This window comes from Cherax quadricarinatus, chromosome 44 (assembly GCF_038502225.1).
Source record: "Cherax quadricarinatus isolate ZL_2023a chromosome 44, ASM3850222v1, whole genome shotgun sequence".
In the NCBI taxonomy this organism is placed as follows: domain Eukaryota; kingdom Metazoa; phylum Arthropoda; class Malacostraca; order Decapoda; family Parastacidae; genus Cherax; species Cherax quadricarinatus.
The window spans coordinates 16,315,327-16,328,155 of NC_091335.1; the positions used below are offsets into that span (position 1 = coordinate 16,315,327).

General features: G+C 37.0%; 1 protein-coding gene across 3 annotated transcripts in view; it reads right to left on the reverse strand.

The window, feature by feature from the left end:
• Positions 1 to 6: 6 nt before the first annotated feature.
• The window catches only part of LOC128697445 (uncharacterized), a 60,437-nt gene continuing 47,614 nt past the window's right edge, over positions 7 to 12,829 (reverse strand). For all 3 annotated transcript variants that reach the window (XM_070094137.1, XM_070094135.1, XM_070094136.1), the window contains exons 12-14: positions 12,172 to 12,358; positions 6,422 to 8,439; positions 7 to 3,256 (exon numbers count right to left, since the gene is read on the reverse strand). In XM_070094137.1, the coding sequence (XP_069950238.1) occupies positions 3,107 to 3,256; positions 6,422 to 8,439; positions 12,172 to 12,358 (2,355 nt within the window). In that variant the 3' untranslated portion in view covers positions 7 to 3,106. The remainder of the gene's footprint in view (positions 3,257 to 6,421; positions 8,440 to 12,171; positions 12,359 to 12,829) is intronic.

Consider the following 12,829-nt stretch of genomic DNA (forward strand, 5'->3'; position numbering starts at 1 on the left):
AAGTTGATTATAGCGTACAATAGAATTGCATCTGTACTGATCCATGTGTGGTCGATAGGTTTTTAAAAATAAGATACTAACTAACCAAGTATATTTACATACAATATACATATTAAATAAGCACTTAGAATGCTAGAATCATCATACTGCAGTCTTGAAACTAAGACTGCACTAGTGATTTTTTAAAGTAATTACTGAAATTACAGTAAAATTTTCATTAACAAATTTCAACGTTTTGGACACAATGTTTATACTATAACCCAGGATATTCCCTCAAAACCTAGATTACATTATGCATAAATAATTAACCTTGAATAACCCAAGTAAGTCAAAGTGACTTATTTCCATTACACCCTCAAACAACTAATCTATAATAATAACATTCTGTTGGAGTGTGAGCAGGGTAATATTGCATAAAGGGATTCAGGGAGACTGGTTAGCCTGACTTGAGTCCTGGAGGTGGGAAGTACAATGCCTGCACTTTAAAGAAAGGAGTTTGGGATATTGGCTGTTTGGAGTGACATCTAAATTGCCGTATCTGAGCGCCTCTACAAAGACAGTGATTACACATGAATGATGTGAAAGTGTTGAATGATGATGAAGAGCAATGTCAGGGTAAGCATTTTCCCCAAGTTATGAGTACTAAAACATCTTTAAACACATCTAATATTGTAAGAAACTAATGTACAAGGCATTAATACACTAAAAGCAATTAAAAAAATAAAAATAATCATAATTTGGTATCAATATATTGACCTGTACTCCTTGGAATGCAGGTGACAGATAGCTGATGCTGTTTTTAAATATTTAATATTTTCTTAAATATCAAAAGCATGCACTCATACCATCACTGACCAAAACAAAATCACTCATCGCACAGGTCAGTGAAAGTTTCATTCATTGGTAGGGCACCAGTCATTGCCAGTCATAAGGGTAACCTGATATTGACTACTCCTGGTTTCTGATCATGAGATATGATATGTTTTACTATACAGACAAACGATCTGCACTCTAACAGATATTTTACAAGGGTAATTACTGCCTTGGTGGGAGACGGCCGACTTGTTGGAAAAAAAAAATTACTGTTCATCTAATTATTGTGTCATCAGCACATGAAAGCAAATATTTATTTAAAAAAACAATAATCTTTTATTATTGCTAATAATAATCCTGAAGAACTGAGGTAATGAATTAATATTTACCAGGTAATTTTATATTTCAGGTAATGCTCATTCAGTTTTAAAAATTTCTAAGTAAAATGTTTTATAATATTGTTAAGAAAGATCTACAATTATGGCTGCAGTGAACTAAATTATGTTTTGGTAAATATAATGATAATCAAGGTAATTATTTATTCACAAAATATTGTACATAAAGAGGAATGAATATACGGAGATTGTACAACAATTGTAGCTGTAATTTTTGGCTAAGCTTATAATAATAACAAAAATAAGTGATAATTATGACAATAATGATCAATGATGGTGGCAATATGATAATGATGCTAGTAATTAAAATAACAATGTAACTATGAAAACTATTTAACAAACAATGTTCATATGAAGATGATAATGGAGGTAATAATAATAGTAACACATTCAGCAAAAAATACCGGGAAGGTTTCCCAAGCCAACCTTAATGAGAATATTGTAGATACATTTTGTTTATTTATTATCATGTGAAGCACTGAACCCATGTAAGTCATTCTGCATAAGAATTGGAAGCTCGAGCCTTCATCTGCTAATCTTGAAACAGATATTCTATCTAACGTGACTCATCTGGTGTAAAAGTACATATAGTCAAGTCAGATTTTCAAGTAATTCTGCTAAGTAACAGACAAATATGAGCTATAATGCTGTAATAATATCAGTAACATGTTTACTCACAGTTTTTAATTTTTTTTTTAATTTATAAGAAAATAATTTTTTCTTTTTAAAATCTATATCTTTGCAAGTATATTTCAAACAATGATGATTTTTTCTATTCTGCAGATACACAAATAGGGTTATTTGTGTACTGTTCCAGTCATGGTACTGTGCCTGGAAATAAATGGTATAAAATACCAACACAATGGAAAAATAAACACAGAAGCAGTATAATGTGATCCTTTATTGACAACTTTTTGCTCATACAGTGAGCTTTATCAAGTCACAAACAGATCTGTTTGTGACTTTATAAAGCCCACTGTGTGGGCAAAATGTTGTCAATAAAGGATCACATTATACTGCTTCTGTGTTTATTTTTTGTATTGTGCCTTTTTGTTCTTTATTTTGCAGATGTTATACTATGGTAACAAAACTTTACACATTCTGTGTAAGAAGAGCAGGAGAAAGTAGACTCAAAGAGAAAATGAATCAGGTACACTTAGATAATGCTGATTACTATAGTACTGTTTCCCTTGTCTGAGTTTGTTGAATTTTAGTATTGGAAATATACTGTGGTCATTACCCTGATGCTATACTGTATAAGAAGTAAAGTGGCAATGTTATTCTGAGAAGCCAGTAGGTACTTTCTTTTTTTTTTTACATTTTATTTAAAATTTCATTGTTGGCACCTTCATGGGATTCTAGTCAACAGGCTTTTGTACTTGTACAAAATAAATTGTGTCATCAGAATGATTTACATTTAGTAGGGAAAACTGCTTACTATGCAATACTGTGTTTAAGTCAATAAGTTATTATAAACCAAAAATAAATTAACTAAAATACTAAATTTCAACAACCTATTAATAATATTAACTAAGCTAGCTTTCAACTGGTATGAGGAAAAATGCATTGAACATTTCAACTGAAGCAACTGATATTGGTGTTCATAGCAACCAAACTTGATAATTTAACAAGAACTACCCTGTAACTTGATTATTAAAAAATTAAAACAGTGATACACTGTGCATCCAAAAAATGGAGGTAGCAGTAAGAGGTAGTAATTGTCAGGCATTAGTAATGTTAAAACATTTGTCTGGCAACAGTATTATGAATCTAGTCTTTTAAAATATGATGATGTCAACAATATTTATCAAAACCCCGTAACACTAAGGATATTTTATAAATATGAAAGAACGTTATGAGATCATGCTGCTAAATAATACTTGAGGATCACAGAAATATTATGCCAGCTGATGAAGTCCAATACGTTTAAGGAAGCTCTTTGCCCATGTTGGGTTTAACTTGACGGGTCCCCCATATTCTTCCAGTAGACTAGGCTCGTACTGCATTAACACCTGTTTAGCTGTTGCGATGGCCAAAAATGAGGAAACCTGTGAATAAAAATACAATGTTAAATGACAGATTGACTAAGAACAAGTACAGTACACATTATTATTAAAGATATCTGTGTAGAGATACTTGAATGAACATAAAAATAAATAATTCCTTCAAAGAAAGATGAAACAAGGGAAAGTTCTTAGGTATACACTTTGACTTCACCCTAAAATTCAACATTCATGTCCATCAAGTTTCAAACAACTTCACTCATTCTGTACTACTCTGTGTAACACCTGGGTAACTTTCTCATTTGTGGTACTTGTGCATGGAGATCTAAAATGACTAATCACCTAAAACATATCGTTACTCAACAAAAATTAGCTCTGAGAATTAACCAAACTGGTTCCAGATAATACAAAACCCCCTCTATTCAAACGTCTCAATTTACTCAACATACAAAACATTCACACTGCACTTACTATATGTTCAGGACACTACTATCAACCCAGTACTCCAACTCTTCCTGGATAGCTGCAATAGAATGTAGATAAATGATTCAGAGAACTGATTACCTCAAACTCCTTCTGATCTTTAACCATTCTTCTCTGTATTGGACTGAGGAGGCCACTATGTGGCAAAATGTTTCCAAAATAAAGAAATCCAAGTGTTGCACATGTGTCTAATTTATCAGCTATAACAGAATACAAATACGTACACAATATTATAAACAAGTATATCTTTGATATACTAATCTTGTGACTTCAACCTATTTAGGAACTCCATATAAACTGAAGATTTTTGTAACATCTTCTGGAGTGCTCTGCCAGAAGATGCTAAAGGATCTTTGTCAAAATACTGATGGAAAACACCTCTTAATTTAATGCAAATTCTGTGCAGATTAACTATTCATTATATGATTCAATACATCAATAGCAACCTGTTCATTTAGATCCAATAGCATTCATAACATAATATGAACTGTCACCACTCTATCACTATATTCAGTAGAAGTTACAAAGATTTACATGCTATCTCATGTGTACATGAAACACAAAGAAAAGCTCAACAATCCTGGCAGGTCCAAAATAATTAACATGTTTCCATTTCCCTAGGTAGTAGGCTGATAGACAGCAACCACCCAGGGAGGTACTACCATCCTGCCAAGTGAGTGTAAAATGGAAACCTGTAATTGTTTTGCATGATGGTAGGACTGCTGGTGTCTTTTTTTCTGTCCCGTAAACATGCAAGGTTTCAGGTACATCTTGCTACTTCTACTTACACTTAGATCACACTACACATGCATGTACAAGCACATACATATATACATGCCCCTCTGGGTGTTCTTACTAGTTCTTGTTCTTGTTTATTTCTGCTTACCTCCATGGAGAAGTGAAACAGAATTCTTCCTCCATAAGCAATGCGTGTCGTAAGAGGCGACTAAAATGCTGGGAGCAATGGGCTAGTAACCCCTTCTCCTATATATGTTACTAAATTAAAAAGAGAAACTTTTGGTTTTTCTTTTTGGCCCACCCTGCTTCAGTGGGATATGGCCAGTTTGTTGAAAGAAGAAAGTTTCCATTGTACACTCAATGACAGGACAACAGTACCTCCCTGGGTGGTTGCTGTCTAGTAACCTTACTAAAGTGCATAAGCTTTTGCCTTTGTGTTAAATATGATCCAATCTTCTGTTACCTATTTTTTTTGTTATCCTCATCATCTTGCTCTTTCCTATATTCACTTTTAATTTCCTTCTTTTACATACCCTACCAAATTCATTAACCAACCTCTGCAACTTTTTTTCAGAATCTCCCAAAAGCACAGTGTCATCAGCAAAGAGCAACTGTGACATCTCCCACTTTGTGTTAGATTCTTTATCTTGTAACCCCACACCTCTTGCCAATACCCGAGCATTCACTTCTCTTACAACTCAATATATTTATAGATGGAGTTGTACAAGAAATGAATGCTCAGGTGTTGGCAAGAGGTTTGGAGTTAAAAGATAAAGAATCTAACACAAAGTGGGAGTTGTCACAGCTGATCTTTGCTGATGACGCTTTGCTTTTGAGAGATTCTGAAGACAAGTTGCAGAGGTTGGGTGATGAGTTTAGTAGGGTATGTAAAAGAAGAAATTAAAAGCGAATAGTATAGTAAAGAGTAAGGTGATGAGGATAACAAAAAAAAATTAGGTAATGGAAAATTGGATATCAGATTGGAGGGAGAGAGTATGGAGGAGGTGAATGTATTCAGATATCTGGGAGTGGACATGTCAACAGATGGGTCTATGAAAGATGAGGTGAATCACAGAACTGACAAGAGGGGAATGTATAAGAGTATAGCTATACCAACGCTCTTGTATGGGTGTAAGGCATGGGTGGTGAATGTTGCAACAAGGAGAAGGCAGGAGGCAGTGGAGATGTCATGTCTGAGGTCAATGTGTGGTGTGAATATAATGCAGAGAATCCGTAGTTTGGAGATTAGGAGGAGGTGTGGGATTACCAAAACTATTATCCAGAGGGCTGAGGAGGGGTTACTGAGATGGTTTGGACATGTAGAGAGGCTGAAAAGAAATAGAATGACTTCGAGTGTGTATAAATCTGTAGTGGAGGGAAGGTGGGGTAGGAGTCGGCTAGGAAAGGTTGGAGGAAGGGGGTAAAGGAGGTTTTGCATGTGAGGGGCTTGGACTTCTAGCAAGCATACGTGAGTGTGTTAGATAGGAGGAAATGGAGACAAATGGTTTTCAGGCCTTGACATGCTGTTGGAGTGTAAGCAAGGTAACATTTATGAAGGGATTCAGGGAAACCGGCAGGCCGGACTTGATTCCTGGAGATGGGAAGCACAGTGCCAGCACTCTGAAGGAGGGGTGTTAATGTTGCAGTTTTATAACTGTAGTGTAAGCATGTCTCTAGCAAGACAGTGATGGAGTGAATGATGATGAGTTTTTCTTTTTCGGGCCACCCTGCCTTGGTGGGAAACGGCCAATGTGTTAATAAATAAAACAATAAATGATCCTTTGCATAAAAATAAGCCAGACAAGACAGTATCATTCTTTTGGCAAGGGAAGGAAATACATATAATAATTACATCATGTGACTAGTGGGGTTAGTGCACACTAACTCCAACTTTCATAGAGAAATTGAATAATAGCAAAAATATGGTTAAATACAGCACACAATTATAAGCATTCATCAGCAGATAATAATACAGAAATATAATCATACCTTCTCTCCATCCTTGACTAATTGTCGAATGCAGTCTTGAACGATCTCGTCATATTTTCCTAATCTCATGGGTCTCCCTCTTTGAGCAAATCCAATTGACACAACTTCCTTCTTGCCCCTTACACGCTTTATGAGGTATTTGTCTTTTAATCCTCGAACAGTACTTTCAGGTATCTCAAACCCTAGTTGCTCCTTGAAGTGTTGAACTGCTGCCAAATTTCCATGTTCTGCTGCATACTTTCCAATTTCAGCACGAAGTTCTGGACTATATGAAGCATAATTACCTCGTTTACTCAAGCCAGTATTTCCTTTTCTGATTTTCGTCCGAACTTTATGTAATTTTTTCCTTGGCGTGGGAGGATCACTATATTCATCTTCATCTTCAATTCCAAGAATATTGTCTTGTTGATCCGATGGGCCAGGTTGCTCTCCCATATGACCAAGACCTGTTTGTGCAGTCCCATCTGTGCCAGGACCATGTAGACTATCATCCCCTTGGCCTCCTAAACTAACCCCAGTAGACTGTTCATGAGTTTCCTTCATAAGGCTAAGAGGTTCATTGTTCAAGTTAGCTTGTGCATGTGCTTGTAAGGCACCACCTTCAAAACTAAGAGAGCCAGCTAAAGGTTGATGGAATGATGTGATCAGCTGATGGTGAGCTGGATGCTGCACTCCACTGGCAACAGTATGAGGCACAGTAGAAGCCTGAGTGAGGTGAGCTTGACTTACAGGAGCACCTACACTGTGATGACTCAGCTGTGTAATGTGCGTTGCTGGTGCCCCACTCATAGTGAGTGGTAAAGGAGAATGTGCCATGCTGGTAGCTGGTACACTTGTATGAGTCATCGCAAGAGGTGTAATTTGTCCATGTGTTGACCCTCCTGAACCACCACCCTGAGAGAACCCACCAACATATCCCTGCTGAAATCCTGTTGGGGCTTGATGAGTAAAACTTTGGTTCATAATAACCGAGGACCCAGGAGGTGCTCCAGGTTGCTGGTATGACAGAGAAGCAGTCATCCCTTGGTTAATGACTCCACCCTGATGGAATGTTAGAGAATTGTGATTCATAGGAAGAACAGTATTTGCCTGAGGACCTGGTGCCATATTCAAATGATAAGGATGTTGATACACAAAATTGTTTGCAGTACTTACATTGACAGTACCAGAAACAGCTGGAGCATTTAGTACTGAGAGAGAAGAGTGAAGAACATCTATAGTTTGAGGTGCTGCTGTCTGGTGGTCTGTCAAGACAGTGCCACTACCCACAACAGCAGTATTTTCAGCAGCACCACTCGTAGCTACACCACTAACATTACCACGATCTACAAACTGTTTTTTAAATTTACGCACAGTAGACTCCTTAACAAGAAACTGAAGTTTCTCTGAATAATGCTGAATGGCTGCAGTTATACCATACTGAGTTGCATATCGTCCAATTTCATCTTTCATTTGCAAAGAAAATGATCGTTTTTGCCTTGCAGATGTACTAGATGCATTTACACCTCGTTTTCCAGTTGCAGCCACTTGAAGTTCCCCTCCAAGTTCATCCATTCCTGGGAATTTTTTTAAATAATTCTTTTTAAATTTTCTTATTAACCCTTTCCTAACTTCATGGCCTAATTTGTCAGAGAAATGGCTAGAAGCTCCATCTATGCCATACTGAAATGCAAACTTTCCAATTTCTTCCTTAACTTCTGGGGTATAGCTCTTATATGTTTTAATAAAGTTTCTAATAGTACTTTCACTTACTGTACCACCAAGTCTATGTGACCAATAAACAGTGGCTTCATGATTACCATGTGCAAGGGCATATTGAGCAATCTCATCTCGTAATTCTGGGGTATACTTTATATATTTTCCACGCTTACTTCTTTCCTCTTTTGTAGCATTGAGAAGAGCTTTAACTGCCGCAACTGTATCATGAGTTAGCTGCTGTCGGCTTTCATCATTTGGAACACTTTCTTTTTGCTGGTCCGACCAATCGGATGAGGCTAGGGTCAAAAGGCGTTCAGGACCTGTAGAAAAAAGTATAAAGTAGATGAATAGATTTCTTAAATCCACAAATAGTATTTTAATTTTTTTTTTTTTTTCAACAAGTCGGCCGTCTCCCACCGAGGCAGGGTGACCCAAAAAAGAAAGAAAATCCCAAAAAAGAAAATACTTTAATCATCATTCAACACTTTCACCACACTCACACATTATCACTGTTTTTGCAGAGGTTCTCAGAATACAACAGTTTAGAAGCATACACATATAAAGATACACAACATATCCCTCCAAACTGCCAATATCCCAAACCCCTCCTTTAAAGTGCAGGCATTGTACTTCCCATTTCCAGGACTCAAGTCCGACTATATGAAAATAACCAGTTTCCCTGAATCCCTTCACTAAATATTACCCTGCTCACACTCCAACAGATCGTCAGGTCCCAAGTACCATTCGTCTCCATTCACTCCTATCTAACACGCTCACGCACGCTTGCTGGAAGTCCAAGCCCCTTGCCCGCAAAACCTCCTTTACCCCCTCTCTCCAACCCTTTCGAGGACGACCCCCTACCCCGCCTTCCTTCCCCTATAGATTTATATGCTTTCCATGTCATTCTACTTTGATCCATTCTCTCTAAATGACCAAACCACCTCAACAACCCCTCTTCTGCCTTCTGACTAATACTTTTATTAACTCCACACCTTTTCCTAATTTCCACACTCCGAATTTTCTGCATAATATTTACACCACACATTGCCCTTAAACAGGACATCTCCACTGCCTCCAACCGTCTCATCGCTGCTGCATTTACCACCCAAGCTTCACACCCATATAAGAGTGTTGGTACTACTATACTTTCATACATTCCCTTCTTTGCCTCCATAGATAACGTTTTTTGACTCCACATATACCTCAACGCACCACTCACCTTTTTTCCCTCATGAATTCTATGATTAACCTCATCCTTCATAAATCCATCCTCCGACACGTCAACTCCCAAGTATCTGAAAACATTCACTTCTTCCATACTCCTCCTCCCCAATTTGATATCCAATTTTTCTTTATCTAAATCATTTGACACCCTCATCACCTTACTCTTTTCTATGTTCACTTTCAACTTTCTACCTTTACACACATTCCCAAACTCATCCACTAACCTTTGCAATTTTTCTTTAGAATCTCCCATAAGCACAGTATCATCAGCAAAAAGTAACTGTGTCAATTCCCATTTTGAATTTGATTCCCCAAAATTTAATCCCACTCCTCTCCCGAACACCCTAGCATTTACTTCCTTTACAACCCCATCTATAAATATATTAAACAACCATGGTGACATTACACATCCCTGTCTAAGACCTACTTTTACCGGGAAGTAGTCTCCCTCTCTTCAACACACCCTAACCTGAGCCTCACTATCCTCATAAAAACTCTTTACAGCATTTAATAACTTACCACCTATTCCATATACTTGCAACATCTGCCACATTGCTCCTCTATCTACTCTATCATATGCCTTTTCTAAATCCATAAATGCAATAAAAACTTCCCTACCTTTATCTAAATACTGTTCACATATATGCTTCAATGTAAACACTTGATCTACACATCCCCTACCCACTCTGAAACCTCCTTGCTCATCCGCAATCCTACATTCTGTCTTACCTCTAATTCTTTCAATTATAACCCTACTGTACACTTTTCCTGGTATATCAGGAAACTTATTCCTCTATAATTTTTACAGTCTCTTTTGTCCCCTTTCCCTTTATATAAAGGGACTATACATGCTCTCTGCCAATCCCTAGGTACCTTCCCCTCTTTCATACATTTATTAAACAAAAGTACCAACCACTCCAACACTATATCCCCCCTGCTTTTAACATTTCTGTCATGATCCCATCAGTTCCAGCTGCTTTACCCCCTTTCATTTTACGTAATGCCTCACGTACCTCCCCCACACTTACATTCTGCTCTTCTTCACTCCTAAAAGATGGTATACCTCCCTGACCAGTGCATGAAATTACTGCCTCTGTTTCTTCCTTAACATTTAAAAGTTCCTCAAAATATTCTCGCCATCTACCTAATACCTCCATCTCCCCATCTACTAACTCCCCTACTCTGTTTTTAACTGACAAATCCATACTTTCCCTAGGCTTTCTTAACTTGTTTAACTCACTCCAAAACTTTTTCTTATTTTCATTAAAATTTCTTGACAGTGCCTCTCCCACTCTATCATCTGCTCTCCTTTTGCACTCTCTCACCACTCTCTTTACCTTTCTTTTACTCTCCATATACTCTGCTCTTCTTATAACACTTCTGCTTTGTAAAAACCTCTCATAAGCTACCTTTTTCTCTTTTATCACACCCTTTACTTCATCATTCCACCAATCACTCCTCTTTCCTCCTGCCCCCACCCTCCTATAACCACAAACTTCTGCCCCACATTCTAATACTGCATTTTTAAAACTATTCCAACCCTCTTCAACCCCCCCCACTACTCATCTTTGCACTAGCCCACCTTTCTGCCAATAGTCGCTTATATCTCACCCGAACTTCCTCCTCCCTTAGTTTATACACTTTCACCTCCCTCTTACTTGTTGTTGCCACCTTCCTCTTTTCCCATCTACCTCTTACTCTAACTGTAGCTACAACTAAATAATGATCCGATATATCAGTTGCCCCTCTATAAACATGTACATCCTGGAGCCTACCCATCAACCTTTTATCCACCAATACATAATCTAATAAACTACTTTCATTACATGCTACATCATACCTTGTATATTTATTTATCCTCTTTTTCATAAAATATGTATTACTTATTACCAAATCTCTTTCTACACATAGCTCAATTAAAGGCTCCCCATTTACATTTACCCCTGGCACCCCAAATTTACCTACTACTCCCTCCATAACATTTTTACCCACTTTAGCATTGAAATCCCCAACCACCATTACTCTCACACTTGATTCAAAACTCCCCACGCATTCAAACAACTTTTCCCAAAATCTCTCTCCTCTACACTTGTCTCTTCTCCAGGTGCATATATGCTTACTATAACCCACTTTTCACATCCAATCTTTATTTTACTCCACATAATCCTTGAATTAATACATTTATAGTCCCTCTTTTCCTGCCATAGCTTATCCTTCAACATTATTGCTACTCCTTCTTTATCTCTAACTCTATTTGAAACCCCTGACCTAATCCCATTTATTCCTCTCCACTGAAACTCTCCCACCCCCTTCAGCTTTGTTTCACTTAAAGCACAAAGGGTAGTCATGTGAATTCTCTTCAGATATTTCAAATGATTTCAAGTGTTCTGGACTATAGGAGCACTTGAAACCAATTCTCAAAAAATTGTACAGTAACATTTAAACATTTCTACACTTCTGTTCAACGTTTCTATTTATATTACATAATCTGCCCATCCTTCTCATCAAAAGTCAGAATAGCATTGTGGCTAAGACAGTCACATGGGTGACTGTTCATGAGCCTCAAACAGAGATTGTCTGACTGTATTTTAGTGCACTTGGTAAGTTTCCACTTCTGATCGTGCTTCACAAACATTGACTTTGTGCTATGTTATAAGTGCTTGATTTTTATTAACAAACAAGAATCTATCATAACTAAACCTAACCTAAATAACATAAATCTTTAAATTTTCTGAAAAAAGTTTGAGAGACATGAACTATGAATACAGTAGGACAGGTTGTATATAAAATGTACATTGTATATAACCCTTATTAAAGATCCTTATCACCTCGCCCAAAAGGTCTCCTCCTCTTGCGTGATAAAAGCTTTCGAGGTTGAGGCTTCTTTTCTTGAAGAATTGGCCGAAGTGGTTCTTCTCCATCCATTGTGCCTCGTTTTCGAGCCTCCTCAGTGTGTTTACGTTGATGAATACGAAAACTGATCTTACTTGTGAAAGTTTCATGGCAATGACGACACTGGGAAATTAAAAGGTAAGATATAAGGATTACAGGGACACTGTTATTAATAAATTGAAAACAAGTGCTAAACCCATACCAGTATGAGCTATACAACAATGGACACATTTTATACAAATAAGGTGCACCTATGTAATACAGTGAGTTAAGCATGCTTTGCATTTCATCACAGCACTCTTCTTACAGATGAAAATAAAATCCCATGTTATCTTTTATCCATTATATTATGCCTTCTCAACATGACTAGTATGGTGGATAGCTGGATTTTATTTTGGCATGAAAAGTACTACTGAATTCTAAATGAAGATGAGCAGTTAATAGTGAGAAAAGAAGTCACTGTTTTAAATATTTTCACCCCAAAAATGTTGCAAAAAATTATAATTAAAGTGTTAATCTATATTTAAAGGTCTGCACAAAAGAACATAACAATATAACTTGTTATGACATTCTGGTAATTAAGAGAAAGAACAA